Here is a 17,165-nt window from a genome sequence, read left to right as displayed (position 1 = left end):
TTGGAATACTTCTGTATTAATATGTCTCTTCATAAAGTGAGAAGTAGACTTTTTAGAAGCATGGAACACTGCAGTTGTCAGTGTGGTGAAACGCACAGAAAAATATCTTTAAAACCTTTCAGTCTCCATAGACTTGTATTGTGCATATCTGTAGTGATTGCATCATTTTGGATAGAAGTTGCTTGCAAGCTCACTGACTCTCTAGTTTTTGTTGCTGTTACTGGGTTGACTTAATAGAATGATTCTGACATTTTAGAAATGTATTTGAAGGTACAGTTTCTGTTACTGAAGAAGGAAGCAACTTAGTCTTAGGAATGAATAGAAGAATACAATCATTGGTTCAGTTCTCTGCTATGTATAATGCATGATCAACTGTTATGTGAATTTGCTGCTCTGAGTGTCCATAGCCATTACAGCAATTCTGACTGTTCAACTGTTCTTGGTATTACAGTGGACTAAAGAGGATGGACATAGAACTGCCACCTCTGCTGTCCCTAACCTGTTTGTTCCATTGAACACCAATCCAAAGGAGGTCCAAGAAATGAGGAACAAGGTTGGTAATAACATTAAAATAAACTTTTTTTTTTTTTCATTGCTACAATTAAGTTTCATACATGTAATGAAATAACTTACTTCGCTATAGTGACATTTTTGCAGTTTAATAACACATCTCTGGTATTGTCCTCCCCCTTCTTAACTAGATACTGAAACAATTCCTAAATGTTATAAACTCATAATAGAAAAAGATGTTATTACTGTTCGCTGTGTGAAGACTCTTGGTGTCTTACATTTTGTTACTGACAGATCAGTTGCTGGATACCTCTGAAGCAGCCACCACTGAGTTCATAGTAGTAGTTTTGTTCTCCTGAAATTACAGTTTTACATTAGTGACCTGATTTCCTGTTTTGGTTTCATGAGTGGAAATTGTGGCCCAGACAAAGAAGTCTGTGGACCTCTTCTCCATATTAGTTTTTTTTTTTTTTTATAATAGGCAGTGATTGAAGAATTTTGTGGGGCCTTTGGAACTGTATGTTAATCTTTTTGAAATGACCTAGCAGTTATTTTTCTGGTCTTTGAATTTCATATCTTCTTGTCACCAGTCTACCATCAGGAAAGCATTGAATACACTGGGGCTTTTTCACCTTATTTCTTTTGAAGTATAAGATATGCACTGGTCTCTTGCTATTACTAAAATTGCTCTGGATTGTTTTGCTACTTCTCACTGATAATTTTATGAAATGGAGGTAGTATTATGTCACAGTGAAGTCTGTGTTCAGGGTACTAGCAGGAATACTGATTTGTTCTAAAAGAAGTAGTATAAGCTTGACAAAGTTTTTTCTTTTTCTGACTCAGCACTGTAAAATAATAGTCACTTAAACTGGGAAGTCGGGTGCAAATTGCCAGGCAGTTTCTTAGTGTCTGAAACTTACACATTTTTTTACCAAAAGCTTGAATGAAATAACCAAGGGGAGAGAAGTAAAACTTCAAGCTTTTTAGTTTCCTGATGTCTAAAAGGATAGTAAGCTATAAACAAGTACAGATAGTGCAGGGTCTTCATACTTTCCAAAATATCATGTATTAATAATACTTTGCATTCTTACACTTGTATGCATTTATTTGTTATATAAATTGACTGTTCTCTTTTTGTTGTAGAGATCTTTCTGTATGCTTTTCTCCATTTATCTTAGAACAAGAACCAGAGTACTTGAGGAATAAATTTTGAGTCAATTGTTACAAATTCTTTCCCACTGTGGGATTTCTAGTTTAAGTCAATAATACCTAGATTTAAAGAACCATTTTCTGCTCTGGTCTTCTATATGGAAAGATTTGGGAAGTATTTAGAGTGCAAGAAAAGGGATGTGTTTGAGTACTCCAGAGTTATCAGTTTATGCATAGAAAAATAATTATGCCCTTCTAAGAATATGGTCCCAACTAGATGCAAAAATTGTGTGTTGTGCAGTGCTTTACAGTAAGTTCTGTAGGAAGGTGATATTGTGGGACAGTATCTGTCACTAGTGGCTAGTGACAGAAACCTGTAAATGACTGGTTAGGCACAATAAACATATATTAACATGACCTCTGTGCTTCCCCTCTCATATCACTTTTCTTCATAAGCTGGAGTTGTCTCTTACCTCATCTGTAGATTTTTACCATGAGCCAGTAATAAAAAGCAAAGGCCAGTACCTGCTGTGGTACTTCAAATTCTCAGAAGTGTGAAGAAACTGAGCATATAGCTTCAGGTTGTGTTGATAAGCAAGGTAGGGCCACAGTGCTCAGCATCAGGTTCACTCACCCTTTTTAAATACAAAAATGTGGTTAACTTGTCTGTCTTGTTCACATGCCTGTATTCTGCCACTTTCCTTTACAGATACGAGAGCAAAATTTACAAGATATTAAAACTGCGGGCCCTCAATCACAGGTTCTTTCTGGGGTAGTTGTGGACAGGAGTCTCGTACAGGTGAGAGTGTAAAATGCTTAGAACTTTTAGCTTAATTGAGGATATCCTTTGCTTTCACCTAATATATCACTATAAAATTATTCTTTAATTGGCAGAGAGTAACTGTTTATAAGGTAAGTCTTAGAGGTAACACCATTGTCTTTGCAAAAGTGCTCAGGGACAGAAATGTAAGAGGCTTCAGCAATGTAGCCCAAGCATGTCTGTGAAGGATGCTTCTTGTTATGTTTTTTTGTTTTGCTGTTGTTTGTTTGTTTGGGTTTTTGGGTTTTTTTTGCTGAATGTAATGCATGAAATTCAGAAGGCTTATTAAGTGGGTTAGTTTCTTTTTCAAGACTACTTGGGCTTTGTGACAACTTTTTCTTTGTTTTCCAAGGTGATGTACCTTGAAGTAGTGATAATGGGTACAACAGGCTCACTATGGGGCAGTAATGTTGCTTGTTAAATGTTTTATCATACTTCATAATACTTTATTTGAAGAGCAACTTGAAAAAAACCACTATTATACACCAATAAAAGTTAAATATCTGGGTATACAAAAGACTTCCTCTCTGAATCATAGCTTGAAGTAAAGCAAGAATTAGATTTACACATTTGCACTGTGTTGCTGAATGACTTTAAAGCTCTATATAGTGGAGTGTTTTAACTGCCTCAGATAAGTATTCTCTGATCTTTTACAAGTTTGGCAAGTCTTATCATGACCATGGCATTATTCATGTTGGGTGTCAAATTGTGTGCATGTCAATTCATTGTCATTTGCAATTTTATCTACCAGTAACTGTTTCTTTGCATGGTTTTTAGCAAGCATCATAATGCTTTTGGTTGATGTTGTAAAGCCTGGGCTTGGTTTGCTCTTTTTACTCAATTTACTGTTGCAGGATGCTCCCCTCTCAGACTGTACGGAATCTATTGAAGGGCTCGATCTCACAGAGCAGGCCTTTAGTCCTGCTAAATCTCTGTCTGTTAGAAAGGTACTGCCCTGTCCTACTGCTCTAAATACTGTTGTTCCCCTTCATTTTACCGCTTCCTTACCCTGACCTTTTCCCTCTGTTAGCTAATGATCTTGCTAGAAAAGGAAAAAAAAAGATGGATCTCCAAATTATGTAGACACAATTACAAAAGCAGTTAACTTTACCCTGTTTAAGTATCTTCTAAGGATTTTGATATTTTTCTTTGTCTGTAGAAGCTGTTGAAGAAACATGTTTGATGGGAAGGTGCTGATAAGGTTCTGTATATAGTGGGTTTCTTTAAGAATGCTGTTAGTGCTGAGTTACTCTAATTTGAGATCCATTTTGAGTTACTTGAAACTCAACCTGATAACATCAGTGTAATACCGAAGATATCCACAGAGTGTCATGCTGACAGACACTGTCAACTTCTGAGCCTGTGTTGCTAGACGTCTTGTTTCCATGAAACTTCCTGTGATTATTATCTACAAGAGTTGCTGGGTAATGCCCCAAGCTTCCAAAATCAGTTTGCTTTCAAACACGTAATTATGTGCTTACCTGATGGACTTCAGAATAAATTCAGGAGATATCTGTATAGTTGGGCTGACAAGTCCTTTGAGGCTGAGTAAACAGGAACAGTTCACAAGCTGGAAACAATCTGTCTTTCCCAGGTTTCGAAGGAGTTTATTAGAGATGAGCTAACATGAAAGCACAGTGTGTAAATAAGCATCAATGTCACTTCTGCTCCAGTACTTTATCAAAAAGATTCTCAAATCTTGGTTTAGGTTATGTCTAATATCTCATTATCAGAATAGCTTTCCCATCAAAGAAAGAATTCTTAGAATTACATTAATGTTGCAAATTCATGACTTTATAATACTTTCTAGAGTAATGAGCTACTGTATTACAGATAGTTGTATCATACTGAGAAATGGATAATGTTTTTTCTCATTACAATTTGGTTTATCCATATTCTGTAAGGAAAAATATTAAAATAAATATTAAAATATTAAAAATATTAAAATACTATTTCCAGATTTAAAATGAAAAAAGAGCAAGGCCAAATTTTTCCAGGGGATGCTTTTTATTTTTGGTATTATCTTCAAAGTTATAAATTATTTTAATGATAGTCATCCACTGGTTGTCACAACATGGGCAGTTTCTTTTATCAGCGATATGCAAGGTAGCTTTCAAGTATTATTTTTTTAATAGTTGCATTATCTTTCTATAAAGCTACTTGTATTTTACATATTTACATATTTTCATAGATGGCAAGGAGCCAACAAAAGGTCTACAGGTGTATAATTTTGCCTAGTAGTATGTTAGGTTTTAGATGTCCAGATGGCTTCTTTCCTTTTTGTGGTGTCAAATTAGTGTGGAAAATTAGATCACAGTGTTAATAACAGTAGGACTGGACTCTAATACTGGAGCATAATATTTATTATCTTAATATAGACTGTGACCTGAATGCTTAATAATTACCTGTTGCAGTGTATAAGAAAGCCAACCAGAAAAACCCCAAACTGGGGTTTGGGGCTGGGGAATATAACATACAAAATACCCAAGGAACTAAGCCCCACAGAAAAAAAATTCTGAACTTTCTAGAGAGATTATGCCAAAGATCAGTTGTATAGTGGGGAACAAAAGAAATACGAACAATCTCCTGATGCCTGTGTAAACCTCACATGAAGCTTTGAATTTTAAGGACCTGTACATCAAGGACTTACAGACTTCCAGGTACAAGATAATTACAAGTTCTTAATTGACAATTTTTTGACTCTCGGTTACGTTTGAAATAAAAAATTCCATCAGCTGGCAGTAACACTTAAAATGTATTATGCTGTCAGTTAAAGTTGAGGTTTACATAAAATACTAATGTACACTAATTTGGATGAAAAAAATCCTGTTTGTGTATAGTATGCATGTAATGCTTTGAGTCTTCTGTGCCTATGGCTGCAGTAATAAATAATCCATTTTGCCTTGTCACTTGCTTTGTTCATGTTCAGAGAAGTCCTGGCTGTGTTGCAGCACAAGCTCCTTGTGCATCATGTAATTTTATTCATGTTAGAAGCTTGTTCAACCAAACTTCTGCTGCAGTCTCTGGCTGAATGATGGGGAGTGTTTGGCCAGTGACCATTCTGCCATCTGATTTTTAAAACAACAAAATCACATGAATTTTTAAGAATTTCAAGTAGAAGGGAATTACCTATTTTGTCTCTTCCTTTGGAATGAAAATTCTCTGGCTTTGTTCCTCACAAAGAACGTTTCAGCTCTGCCCCAGAAGTGGCACTGTGTTTTGATGGCAGCTTCTACATAACAGAACTTCAAGAGTCTTGTTTTTTTTGGATAAAGGCAAAATAATTTGGCATTAATGCCAGATTGTGTTAAAAATAATCGTTAACTTAAACAATTATTGTGAATATACTGTTTGGTTGAGAGAAAATGAGAATGCCACTGAGCATGGCATATGTAAGGTGCCATTTTTGCTTATGTCTATCCCTGAGAACAAGATTCAGTGCTTGCTTGCCTGTTGGTGGTCGCCACATAGCAGTTTTGAGCTTTTTTCTGAAAGCAAGGTTTGGTGGAGAAGTTGCAAAATGCCTTGATAGTATAAAATTTACTTGAAGGATACATGAGGTCCAAGTTTAGTATGAAAGTATATTGTGTATCATTAGCTATAAATAACTGTCCTTGCTGGATCTTTGTGGGAGAGTATGTTTCTGTGTGTTACACTGTAAGAAAAGTATATCAGGTTGGAACTTTTCTGATATTGAACCAGCCCTGCTTAGTGGAGAGAGTTGAAAAGGCTTTTGACATCCTACTGACACTCTCCTTCTGACACCAGAGTTCCTTTTGTTTTATGGAGAAACAGAAGTGATCTGTAATGTTTGAGATGTTGCCCTCCTGCATTTCCCTTCAGGATCTTACAGTGGAGAATTGTTACACTCTGTGTTCTTCAGTATTTCTGGCTGGTGTTTGTATCCTGATAATTTCTAACAGCCAGCTGTTCTTATCTACCTTATTACACTAGAACAGATTTTCTGAGACCTCTCATAAGGCTTACAGAAATATTTATCTGTTCTTGTCCTCATTTCATCTGGACATCCTTATCTGTCACCTTTTGGGTCCTGACAACTTGTCCAAAGCATCTCTTAGCACTCAAAACAGTGCTCTAATTTCATCTTCAGTTTACAATGAAGATCTCATGCTTGTCCATAAGGTATGGACATGGAGTGGAATGCTTGTCTCTTTGTTTGGGTGCTGTTTATTTTTGAACAGTGTTTCCTAATGCTTTCTTTTATTGGTACAAATAACATTTTAATATGAAAATGACTTGTGCCAATCAATAACCCATACTTACTTAGTAATGGAATTGAAATACCTCTTTTGAGCAGTGAAGACAATTCAAGGATCATAATGGCATAAGGCACAAACCGCATACCATTCATTTCCAACTAGCAGAGTTCTGTTTGTCCAGTAGAAAACCAAATGCTTAAAACAAACCACTTGAAAAATACAGCACCTTTCCAGGCAAGCATCTTCTCTATTGAAGACAATGAAAAGCCAGAAGCTTTGTCTTTATTATATGATTAGAAAAGGAAAACTTAACAGCCTTAGCATTAGAGAATCTCTGATGCAGCTGCTTTTTTCCATTGGAACTTGCTGTTCTTAGAATTGCTTATGTTTATTTGTATAACTTTCTATCTGGCTTATGTGACAGATGTTACAGTTGTAAATATGCTAACTTGTGTAAGATTACAGATAACCTTAGTTACTTAAAAACTGCTTTTAATAAACTGTTGCTCTGTCGTACATGGACCATATACAAGATGCCTTTTACTACACCATCTGTTAGATAGTATGTAGTAGCTACTCAAAATGGCTTTTCCCTTATTAAAAAAAATTTAAAATAAGTTAAAAAAGAAACAAAAACCAACACACAAACATGCCACAAACAAAAGAACCTATGAGCGGAGTCCTTTGAACTTCCACAGTTCAGATCACCCAGGTTGCCACACAGTTGTGTCGGTATCCTGTTTCTTTTGTGGAGAGAAAAAGAAACTGATACCTCTCTGACTTCAGATGTAATTCAGACAGACTGTTTGGCTGCTGTTTGATTTACTGCTTAACGGTGGATATTCCCTGGTGGTAACACTGATGTGTCTGTAAGAGTAATTAAAAAAATAAGACCTGTTTTCTCCTTTTATATTAACCTGCTGTTGATTCAATTTGCCTTTTAAAAAAATCTGCAATAGATTTTTTTATATATATCTAATCTAAAAGAAAACAAATGTAGCATTTTTCAGATTATCGTTTGGTTTTGGTTACTTTGTAGTCTCAGAACTTCTCAGGGTTTTGCAAGTTACTGCTCAATTGCAGATGTATCTTAATTTTGTTTTGTCAGGGAGAGCTGGTGACTGCATCAAAGGCAATAATTGAGAAAGAATATCAACCAAAAGTCATAGTGAGCACAACAGGACCAAATCCCTTCAATAAACTCACTGATCGGGAGCTGGAAGAATATCGCAAAGAAGTAGAAAGAAAGCAGAAGGGACCAGAAGGTTGGTTTCTCTGTGGTGGTTGTTTTGCAATAGATTATAATAACAGCAAGTTCATTATTTATTGGAAGGTGGGTTACCTGCTATGAATAATTTATTCAGCTTTTGTGTATTTCAGTTTTTCCAGTGTGAATTAAAAATTTAAAAAGCATACTGGAGATAGAATGTACAATCTAAGAATCTGTTAATAGAGTATTCTGTAAAATGTATGGATCTCATTTAAAAAAATATCTTAGTAGAAAATCTGGGGAGCTTATTATGGCCAATTATGGCTGCTATTAGGAAGCTGAAAATTTGAAACTTAAGTAAAAAAATAAATTTAGCTACTGCAAAGTATTGCAGATTGTTTGGCTTTTTTTCCCTTAGTGCTAGAGATAGTTGAAGGTGAGAGAATGGTGTTGGGTTTTAGCAGCAAAACTGCAGTTTTCTAACTCAGTGAAAATTGTGGGTTTGAGAAATCCATTGAATGGGGAAGAGAACTGGAGAGAACAGAACAGAATGGAGAACAGAATTTGATTGTTATTTGGAAATGGCATACCTTGGGGAGTTCCCCCAAAAGAGACTTTCTAAATTATGATAGCATGAGCCAATTGTATTGTAAAAAGAGATCATTGCTGCATCTGAAGTGGTTATTCTGCTTTACTTATGTATAGTTTAAGGGGTGATACTTAAAACACTCATCTGTTACTAGGTTTTGAATTTGAATGACTCAGGAACCAGAACTGCCAATTGAGTTGCAGCGTGTGCTCCCGGCTTCTGATTTTTTTTATGGGACAATATAGGAGCTGTTGTAGATTCTGTGTGTTCTGTTGATGAAGTATTGGACTGTGTGGGGGGTGGGATATTCTTGTGTTATGCCTGTATAACTTTATACATTTATTCTCTCAGTAACATTGCTACATCCTTCTTAGATAAGATATCAAAATGTGGAGAGACTGTGTTACTGAGACAGACACCAGCTGGGGAACAGAGTACATTGCTTAGAAATCAGATCATCAGTGAGCAAAATACGTCAGATAAAAAATCTCTGGATTTGAAAGGCAGATCAAAAACCTTTCAAGGAACACATACGAAGACTTTACGGGATCGTGACGTATCATCACTGTCTAAATCTTTAGATAACACTCAGTTTCCTGCTGCATGGGTTTCTTGTGAGACCACGCAGCAAATCATCACACATCTTAACCAAGAAGAGCCAGATGGGCAGAAGTTCACCCATAAGGAATTTCATACTGCAGTGATCAGAGCCTTAAGGTCCAATCCTGACCTTTTGGCTGAGGCCTCAGGTATTACTAATACGGTACAGTTGGGCTTGCAATCTAAGGAACAACCTCTCTACCTCCACCATCTGGAGATTCTGTCAGTTGACTCTCATCTGTGGGACCAATTCCACTTTTAATTGTCTAGGTGAACTGTATGGAACAATGTTTTAATATTGTTCCTGGTAGATGGTGAACTCTGTTAATGTTTTCCTTTGGATCTAGGGCTGTTTAAACCTGGAAGCAAGGGGGATCCTCCTTACTAATAACAAATATGCAAAAACTCTGCAAAATTGGTTTTTAATCACTTAATTACTGCATGTTTCTCTGATTATCTGTGCAGCCTTCTTTCCTTCTGGGATGCGATTTTGTTTACTCTGAGTTTCAGCAATAAAAAGCAAGCAAAAGTGTTACCCTGTGAAGGTCTGATAGCATCCACACCCCTTCTCTGTTTGTTTATATCTTCCTTGTGGTTTTCCCTCACAAGTTCTCTTTAGGAACAGCCTTTTAAACCAATTCATAAGCAATTACATTATTCCTCCCCTCTAAAGAAAAACAACAAACAAAAGCCACCACACAGCTCAGCTGTGACTTCAATGATTTTGCTAATATCAAGCCATCACTTAATTGTCTTTTGCTTGTTTTGGTATTATTTAATATCCTGTCAGTGTTCTGAATCAGAAAAATGTGTTCATATCTTGCACGTGTGGAGCAAAAGGATACTTTTGTTTTCTCACATGCTGAAAGGTTTTGTCAGCCTCTTTAATTTCTCTTTGTCTACATCTGCAGAACCTTCAGAACATGGCAGACAACAGAAAGAGAGAAGTCCCCCTGATCACACCTCAGCTCGCACTCCTCCCAGTACACCCATTAAAATAGAGGAAGGTATGTGCCTCTGATCTGGGGGCCAGGGGAAACCAGAAACTGGATCATTAGTGACTGACGCATGAAAATACATGAATTAGTGTCTAATAAAGAAAATTTTTAAATTGTACTTTATAATACCTAAAATATACAACAGTGAACTATGAGTGTAACAGGAGTTATGTTTAACAATAATAAAGAAGTGTGCATTAATATAAAGACAAATTTTCATCTCTTCAGAATTGCCTTATCATCTCTTGGTATTCCTCAACTAATTTACTCTTTTGTAACCCTTTTTGTACACTTTCTGAGAGAAAGAATTACTCTTGTTGAATGAAATAGTATCTGATGGTGAACCAGACACAAATTTAGATGCTTTGGTAATTCTCCTTCATTGATTGCACATTTCTTAAACATTATTGTATTTGGATTACACCTCAGTGAATATTTTTTCCAACTCAATTGGAATCTAAGTATTGTTATTCGCTCACCTTACATACTGGTTTTAACTAAAATGAGAGCAGGGCTGCTAAAGTCTACGATTTCCTCAAAAAAGGAAAAAAATAATCTTGAACAGGTGTAATCTAATTTTTGTCTTGTTTCCTTTACCTTGTACATTGGATATATCACCTGTCTGTTAGTCTTCCATTCACTACTTCATCTCATTCTGTTTCCTATAAGAATGGTTGCAACCATTCTTCTGACTTAACACAATGGCTGTGATGAATGCATAGATTCTCTACTTGTGCTTTTTTCTTCTTGTGGCTGCGTTACACACAGGAGATGGATATGCTAAAGAGTACCTGTTACCATAGTAAGTATCATTCCATACTCTGACCTGCTTATGTGCTTTGCTTCACTTTTGCATTTTTGTTTACTGCGGATTTTTTGTTGGGTTTGCTTTTTTGTTTTTAAACCAGGCTTTTTTCAGTTGAGACATTGATTTCTTTAGTTCTTGCTTTTGTTAAATTCTAGGTAGTTGCAGATCCTGTGTTAAAATGCACTCCCCCTTTGAAAGAGACTGTGAAAGTGACATCATGTGTCTCCATATCTGTGTGGTGTCCAATCCCTCAGTCTAAAAATGAATATTCTGAAGGTGTCTTTCCAGGTATAGCTGAAACAGGTCTGGGAGTTGCTCCCCAGCAGTTTGTTGCCGCCTACACAACTTGGGCCTGGTAATGAGATGGAAAAAAGTTCCAAATCTGCTCGGTGCAAAAGTGTTACCACTGACAGTGGTGTAAGCTTACCCAGCAGACTTCTGCACAGAAGTGGATGTGGAACTGTACTCCTATGTTATGTATGTCAGCTGTTGGGAAATTCCAGTGCCAAGAAGGAATAGCAGCAACTTCTGCATCTGTTTCAGCTAGATCTGCAGGGATACCTCAGATTATACCTGAAAGTAATACAAATGTCTGGCCCCCTCTGTTTGTATGTCCTGTTATATTCAGAACTCAGTGTGTCTGTCACATAGATGCAAAGTCACACTATGTCACAGACAACTGTGATGTTGCTAATAAAGTTCTAAAACCTGGAAATTCTTTTACCCTGAGAATTGCCTTCTCCAAACTCTTCTAGTTGCACAAGTTTTCCAGGACAAACATACAAAAGCATATTTTGGAGAGAAACTGGAAGTTAAGATGACTTTTGATTGACAGAAGTTCTGTTGAATTACAGGATTCTCTGTGAACAACCACTTCTCAACTTTTTCTTCCCTCATATTGTTTCTGTTTAAATGTAGAAAGTCAGAAAAGTGTTTTGCCTTAACTCTGTTATAGCCTAGTTTGTATGTTTGTCCACATGTTTGTGTTGGGAAAAAAAAAAGCCATAAACTTTTCTTTTCATAAGTAATATGAATTGTAAACACAAAGCAGTATTAAAGTTACTTTTCAAACTTCTATGCCACAATATGTATAAAGGAAAGAGCATAAATGTAGACATAATTATTCTAAAAAACTTAATTTCCCTAGAGTAGAATTGCAAGGTGTATGCTTCCTTTATCAAATATGGAACTTGTAAATCTCCCTAATTCAGTTAAAACATTGCCTTTGGCAATACAAGCAGATGTTTGATTCTAGCATGGTAACCCAGTCAGTAAAGATAATGGTAATTTGACAGACTGGGAAGGATAGCAGTCCTGAATTAATGAGTTCTAGAACTGTTTGTTTATCCCATGCTTAGGCCCAGTGGCCAATGCTGTTTGAATGCCTGTAGCTTTGTATTTGTAAATTTTAAAAATTTCTGATCCTTTTTCTAAAACTTTAAAACTTTCTTATAGATTTATTTTAAAAAGATAAAGCTGACTGACAATCTAATAATGGTGCCAGTTCTAAAAACTGGGCCAGATAATTAATAGTAAACCACTTCAGTTGGAAGTAACCTACAATGATCATCTAGTCCCAATTACCTGAGCACTTCAAGGGTGACCAAAAGCCTAAAGCATATTAAAGCCATGGTCCAAATGTCTCTTAAACACTGACAGGCTTGGGGCATTGACCAACTTGGTGCCTCAGGGTTTAACCACCCTCTCAGTAAATCAGTGATCCCAGTGTCCAGCCTGAACCCCCCCAGCACTGCTCTGAACCATTCTCATGCATCCTGTCTCTGGATACCAGGGAAGAGAGCTGAGTAATGCCCTCAGTTAGTTAATTCCTCAGCAGTAAAATGGAATCCAGAGTGCAGTGGTAGTGAGGAGTAGTGGGTGGTGCTTCTGGCAAACTTGTGTGTTGCATACTTACAGACAGGAGGCAGCTTGTAATGTGCATAATCACTTTCTCTCTTTTTACCCTATTTTAAATCCTGCCTGCATTATAGCTTTTAAACTGCTAACTTGTGCATTTGGAGTGTTTGGCACTGAATAATAGTGTGTTTTGATATTTAACCTACTAGAAGCTCTTGGTGCTCTATGCAAAAGATCTTAGTTTTTCCAGTAGGCAGGTAATCATGGAATCATAGAATGGTGTGAAGGGACCTTAAAGATCAACTGGTCCCAGCGCTAGGGACACCTCCCACCAGACCAGGTTAATCCGAGCCCCATCCAACCTGGCCTTGAACACTTGCAGGGAGGGGACAGCCACAACTCCTGTGGGAAACCTGTGCCAAGTGTCTCACCACCCTCACAGGAAAGGATTTCTTCCTAATGTCCAACCTAAATCTATCCCCTTCCAATTTAAAGCCATTACACCTTGTCCTGTCACTGCGTATCCTTATAATAAAAAGGGCATTCATAGAGTATAAATCCTCTAAAATATATTAGAAGATTTTTATTTCTGCCATGTCGGATTAATAACACTCATTATTTCCATAGGAAAACCAGGAAAATATCAAGTATTTTCTGTAAATTCTTGTGAAAGCTTTTCAAATGAAAAGGAACAAGATTTTTAAAGGGGGGGAAATAGTTGCCTTTCTTTTGTGCCTTACAAGGAAGGAGTATGGCCTGGATTTTGTTCTAAATTCTTTCTTATGTAACATCAATGGGGATATATTTGACACAGGTAATGAGAGGCTTCTCTGCCAGAGTGCAGTGAGGAACATTGCAGGGAACTTTGAAAAGTGCTTGTTGTTAAACTTAAATGCACAAAGGGGAGCTTTAAAATGAACATCTCTAAAGCACAGTGGTGAACAAAGAAAATGTTACCATTTAAGGGAGTATTGGTAAAGTTCACCTTTTGACATAAAGCTACCACTAGATTGTTGATGTTCCTTTATACAGGGGCGGGGTGAGTTCTGCTGTTAGATGTTGCATATGTTTAAAAAAAAGCAAGCTGAATCGCATAACCTGCTGAGCTCATTTAATTTGATAAACTACCTGACTTTGACTTACAGGAATCCATAATATATACTCATATCTTGCAAAAGAAGTGAAGCCTTTGTGATAGGAAATAATGTTCTGAAGCAACATCTGCTAAGTCTCATGAAAAAATAATATGAAATAATAAGATTGTGATCAAAAATTGGCAAGCCAGCAGTTTAGAAATTAATGGATTTGCATGTATCAGATCACTGCAAACCAGCAATAAGTGAAAAGAGTCAAGAATTTTATGACACTCTCTTCAATGCCAATGGAAATTGGAGGTTTAATTCCAGCTTACTGTAGGAAATTATCATGTTGCCTGTAAATGTTATGAATAAAACATGAGAGAAGTCTAAGCTGTTACTTTCTTGCTGGTTCACACCCACGTGATGGAATTCAGCTTTATCTGTTCCGTGGCAAGAAGCTTAAAAACAAAGGGAACATCTGAATATCTGATGTCTGTGTCAAAGCTAAAGGAGAACAGATCTATTACAAAGGCTTTTATGCAAAATAAATACATTAAGGTTTTTTATACAGAGCGCTCACCATCCCCTTGCTTGGCTTTTTGTGCTCTGGGGACGCTTTAGTAAACTAACTGTATCCTTGTCTGTCCACCCACCAGAGACACAGCAGGACCAGACTTACAAAGATGACAGTGATGCTGCAACTTTCAAGCAAACCCTCCCAGATCTCACCCCTGATGAGCCTTCAGAAGCACTCGGCTTCCCTCCCTTAGGGAAGGAGGAAGGGAGATGTGATGAAGTTGTGCCCAAAAGCCAAACGCAATTGCCTGCAGTGGAAAATAAGGAACCCCAATCTCAAGCTGCTGAAGAGGCAGTAACACCAACAGCTGAGGAGGGGACAGCAGCTGATGCAGGTAGTGATGAATCTCCAGGGAAGTCCCCATCGAAAAAGAAAAAGAAGTTTCGCACTCCTTCCTTCCTGAAGAAGAGCAAAAAGAAGAGTGACTCCTAAAGGCCAAACACACTGCAGAAACACTGTCATATTTTAAAATTTATTAACCACTAGAATGTACCAGATCGTACCAAGTGTTTTGTCTTATTATGTAAATGAATGCAGCAAGTAATCCAACCAGCCCCTCGAGTCATGGCTTGATTAAGATTATAACCCAAAACTAATGTCCAAGAAGGTGCTAATCTGGTGTTTTCAGCAGCTGCCACAGATCTGATCCCTTCTTTGTAATCAAATGTAAATTACTTCCAAGTGGAAGGCTGTGAATCACTTTTTAATTTGAAGCCCACACTGCTTTGCAAAAGAATAAAAAAATTATATTCGCAATTAAAAATTAAACACACATTGCTTACCACAATGTTATTTTCTAGTATTCTGTTCCAAGTTGCAACTAAATTTTCTTATATTGACTTTTGGAGAGGATGCTTTTGCAGTGGTGATTTCAAGGAGGGATGTGTTCTTGAACTGACAGGTAAACTTCTGCAAGTTTGTGATCACAAATCATTTTGGTCAAGCTTTGAGGCTGTCCATTCCTTCCTCTCTTTCTTCCCTCTGAGTGTTGTAACAAAATGAAGGTGTTTTTCACTTTATTTTATAACTGGCACTTGAAGTCATCTTTGATGTCTAGGACTGAAATAACTGTGATGTGTTCTGCTCATGTTGTGTGTTGAAAGAGCCCAACCCTTTTATTTTCTAGTAAATACAGTTTAAAGGAAATCTGTCTTTCAATCACACCTCCCAGAGAATCAGACATATGGTAATTCGGCTGTTAGAAAAGGTTAAAAAGTAACTATTAAAAGTATTCCAGAAGTTTTTCAGCCAGTGGTGTGAAGCATGGGCAGGTGTGTATTTTGGGCCTTGGCACAGGGGTTTTCACCCTCTTAAATCCCTTGGGTGCACATGCAAACCTGTTGCATAGAAACCCTGGTTATGGCCTTTTGTGTTTGTTCCCTCCCATGATAAAAATGATAATGCATAATGCTGAATATATAATCTTTTTTTGTATTTTCACTTACAAAAACTGGCATATTTTTTTTCCTTTCCAGCAGTAAAGTACGGAAATCTCAAGTAACTTTTAATGTGTATTTCCATAGTTTGCTCTAAATGTTTGTTTGATATGTAGCATGGTAAAGAAAATCACTTTCACCACCAAGTTCACTATTTCCCAGTTATTGCCATGCTTCTGTCTATCACTAATAGTAACTGTAGTTTAAGATCAGACAGGTGAAGCTTGTGGGAACTCTCCAGAAGCTGAGCACAATTACCCCAGGCAGAACGGGGAAGGCTGGTGACCATTTCTGGTGGTACCAGGAGGAACCACTGACACCCCAGTGAGAGGGAAATGCACTGACTCACAGTAGGTGTCTGTAACAAACAATATGGATGTAACCTTTTAGGACAATACTAAATAATGCAGTTGGTAAAAGAGCAGAAAACTAATGCCTTACACTTAGCAGAAAGCAGCGAGCGAGAGGTGGGCTGAGCAGTCGGATGCAGCTATGGATGAGCAGGGCCTGCATTAGGCTGGGAGGTGCTGACACCTCAGGCTGGTGTCAGGGATCAGCTGGCAGGAGAAGGAGCTGTGAGGCTTCAGAGGAGAGCAGAGGCTTGGAGGTAGTGACTGATGCCAGGAGAGCTGGGAGGTCACCTTTGTGCAGGGGTAGAGGCAGGGTGGGACAGGCAGCAGTGGAGCTGCAAACGTTCAGTCAGGACTGCATGGCACGAATGGCTTTCAGCTTGTACTTTAACCTTGTATGTCCTCTGTACACTAGGAAGCAAACAATACTTATTTTGCTAAATTGTGTTTTCTTGCAGGGTCATAATTAAATGACTAATTGCTATATGGTTCAGTTCTTTAATGGAGTCCCTCTGTTTATCTTGACCACTTATGCAATGACTCTTAGTTTCTAATTTTGTAGTTTGTTCTTTTAATTCTTTGTATTACAATATGAAATGTAGTTATGTATGGTATGGTTACACACTTTGGGGCAGAATAAAGTCCTGTATTTTTCTTTCTTTCTTTCTTGTATCATTAAGTTCTACTCACAAATAAAAACTCTTCAAAAGAAAATAAGTATTTTCCTGCTCTGCTTTCAATGCTTATACAGTTTTATTCTACAGCTGTAGCCTATTGCATGTAATTGGTTCCACTTTAATAATTAATGTGTTGATTAATGATTGCTTTCATGTATTCTCAGAAAACACTCCACTTGGCTGCTGTAGGGCTTCCTCCTGTAAAGGGGGTCAGCAGAGCCCTGGGCAGGGCCTGGTCCTTCCCTGCCTGCAGCAGCCCCTGCCTCACAGTCAGCACCGAGGGGG

General features: G+C 37.4%; 1 protein-coding gene across 11 annotated transcripts in view; it reads left to right on the top strand.

Annotated features, from left to right (window-relative positions):
* The window catches only part of ADD1 (adducin 1), a 58,305-nt gene extending 41,388 nt beyond the window's left edge, over nucleotides 1-16,917 (top strand). For 4 of the 11 annotated variants that reach the window (XM_030450396.1, XM_030450392.1, XM_030450397.1 and 1 more), the window contains 6 exons: nucleotides 452-553; nucleotides 2,369-2,458; nucleotides 7,808-7,964; nucleotides 8,873-9,247; nucleotides 10,010-10,105; nucleotides 14,497-16,917. In XM_030450396.1, coding sequence (XP_030306256.1) covers nucleotides 452-553; nucleotides 2,369-2,458; nucleotides 7,808-7,964; nucleotides 8,873-9,247; nucleotides 10,010-10,105; nucleotides 14,497-14,849 — 1,173 coding nt within the window. In that variant the 3' untranslated portion in view covers nucleotides 14,850-16,917. Of the gene's footprint in view, nucleotides 1-451; nucleotides 554-2,368; nucleotides 2,459-3,333; nucleotides 3,427-7,807; nucleotides 7,965-8,872; nucleotides 9,248-10,009; nucleotides 10,106-10,864; nucleotides 10,900-14,496 lie in introns of those variants that run through there. The other 7 variants (XM_030450401.1, XM_030450402.1, XM_030450400.1 and 4 more) reach the window with 5 other exon arrangements.
* The last annotated feature ends 248 nt before the right edge of the window (nucleotides 16,918-17,165 follow it).

This window comes from Calypte anna, chromosome 4B (assembly GCF_003957555.1).
Source record: "Calypte anna isolate BGI_N300 chromosome 4B, bCalAnn1_v1.p, whole genome shotgun sequence".
Taxonomy (NCBI): Eukaryota; Metazoa; Chordata; class Aves; order Apodiformes; family Trochilidae; genus Calypte; species Calypte anna.
This window is presented reverse-complemented; position numbering and strand designations above follow the sequence as displayed.